General features: G+C 65.2%; 1 protein-coding gene across 1 annotated transcript; it reads right to left on the bottom strand.

Annotated features, from left to right (window-relative positions):
* Window positions 1–826: 826 nt before the first annotated feature.
* On the bottom strand, window positions 827–1176 carry LOC104511104 (lamin-A-like; the record flags this gene model as incomplete). The annotated part of the gene is made up of 1 exon (XM_010153576.1): window positions 827–1176. A coding segment is annotated over exon 1 (350 nt), but the record flags the coding sequence as incomplete, so codon positions are not given.
* Between the last annotated feature and the right edge of the window lie 784 nt (window positions 1177–1960).

Genomic DNA, 1960 nt, shown 5'->3' with positions numbered 1-1960 from the left:
CCCAGGCAGCAGCACGGCACCGGCCAGGGAGCCCCGTGCAGGGACCCGTGTCCTCAGGGAACCTGCGCTGGGCATTGGCCACAGCCCCGAGGAGGGGAGGGCAGAGCCACCGCCAGCAGCAGGGAGGTGGACACGAGGTGGGCATTTCTGATGTCAGGAGGGGGAAGATATAAACCCAGTGGGGAGGGGCTGGGGGGAATGTCAGCCTCCAAGCAGCCCTGGGGCACGTCCCCCAGAGCCAGCCGATGGGACAGGGATGCAGGCGGTGCCTAAGCATTGCTTGTCGCAAAGCAGAGGACGCCGCAGAGCAGGGGAAGCTCAGCACGGGGAGGGTTAAGGCAAACAAAACACGAGCAGGTTCTTTAACGGGTGCCAAAGACAGCAGAGGAAAATAGGACGAGCAGGCGAGATCTGTGGGCAGGACGGAGCCAGCTGGCTGGCACCGCTTCCCGCTCCGCGCTGGGGCGCGTTTCGGAATAGCTCCAGGATGACGAAGGCAGAGGGGCCGCCAGCCCAGCACTCGTGCCCCACGTCCCACAGACTCTGCCCAAGAGCCGAGGGCACATCCACCCAGCCCCAGCATTCCCAGCTCCCCCCTCCAAGGGCATCCCGGCCAAAGATGGCGCTTGGAGGGAGGGCGAGAATACCGGGAGAGCTTCCCTCCTCTCGGTCCCTGCCACGGACACTCCTGCCCCAGCTGGGTCACGGGTTTCCCCTCTCCCTGCCTCCTCCAGGTCGCTCCTTCCTCCCTCCCGGCTCCCTGCCAAACGTGACGACAGCGACTGTCCCGCCACGGTCCCCTCCCGCCTGTCCCCAGGGCACTCACCGGGCTTTCAGCTCCTTGTGCTCCTCCCGGACTTTGCTGAGCTCCAGCTGCAGCCGAGCTCTCTCCTTGGCCACCGAATCCAAGGTCTTGCGGGCATCCGCCAGCTCCGACTCGTAGGCCGCCTTGATGCCCGAGACCTCGCGGCTCACCACCTCCTCCGACTCGGTGATGCGGAGCCGCAGGCCGGCGTTCTCCAGCTCCAGCGAGCGCACCTTGTCGATGTAGACGGCCAAGCGGTCGTTGAGCTCCTGCAGATCCTCCTTCTCCTGCAAGCGAGTGATGCGGGTGGGGGACAGGGGGGTCCCCGAAGCCCCGCTGCGGGTGGTCCTTTTCTGCGAAGGCGTCGCCATGGGGTCCGGCGTCGAGGCGAAGGACACGGCACAGGTCACGGCTCGGCGTCCCACGCCACCCACCCAGCTGTCTCAGCTGCTCCGGCCTGACTGTGACTTGCTTATATCCCAGCTGGGCTGTGCACCGGGAGGAGGAGCTGGAGGAGGAGGTGGGTGGAGTTATCCAAAACCTGGGTGGAGACAACCCACTTGCATCAGTCAAGGGCCTTGCTTGGGAAAGGCTGGAAAAGCATCCCTGGGAAAGGGGCCTTGGGCACGCAGCCCAGGGTGACCCCCTTGCAAACACCCCGTGCCCCCTTCTCTCCAGCAGTGCCCCCAGCCGAGCCTGGCATTCAGCCTGGGGGGGACTCAGCAAGGTGCACCCCGAGAGGGGCTGGCAGCTATGGGGTGCAGCCAGGCACCCCAGGACCCCACAGGACAGGGCAGGTGGCACCTCAGCAGCTGACCCCAGGGTGCTGGGGGGTCCCGGCACACCCCAAATGCAGGAGCCCCAGGCTGCACAGGACCCTGGAGCACCCCAAACTCTGCGTTCTGCAGAGTCGCAGGTCACCTAAAACACCATGGCCTAGGGTACCCCCGAACCCTGAAACAACACAGGCGCAGAGCCCTGGGGCACCAGGGGACATCCCCAGTTTACCCAGCACTACCTTTGCCCAGTTCTCCCAGCACTGTCTGGCCCCATTTCCCAGCTCTCCCCAGTTTTATCCTTTCTCCCAATTTCCCAAACAGCTGTGCTGTTTGTGACACGCCCCCACCCCACCCCCCCAACAGCTCTGAACACCAG

Source organism: Eurypyga helias, unplaced genomic scaffold (assembly GCF_000690775.1).
Source record: "Eurypyga helias isolate BGI_N326 unplaced genomic scaffold, ASM69077v1 scaffold21110, whole genome shotgun sequence".
Taxonomy (NCBI): domain Eukaryota; kingdom Metazoa; phylum Chordata; class Aves; order Eurypygiformes; family Eurypygidae; genus Eurypyga; species Eurypyga helias.
Note: the sequence above shows the minus strand (reverse complement) of the source record. Positions and strands in the feature narration are given on the sequence as shown.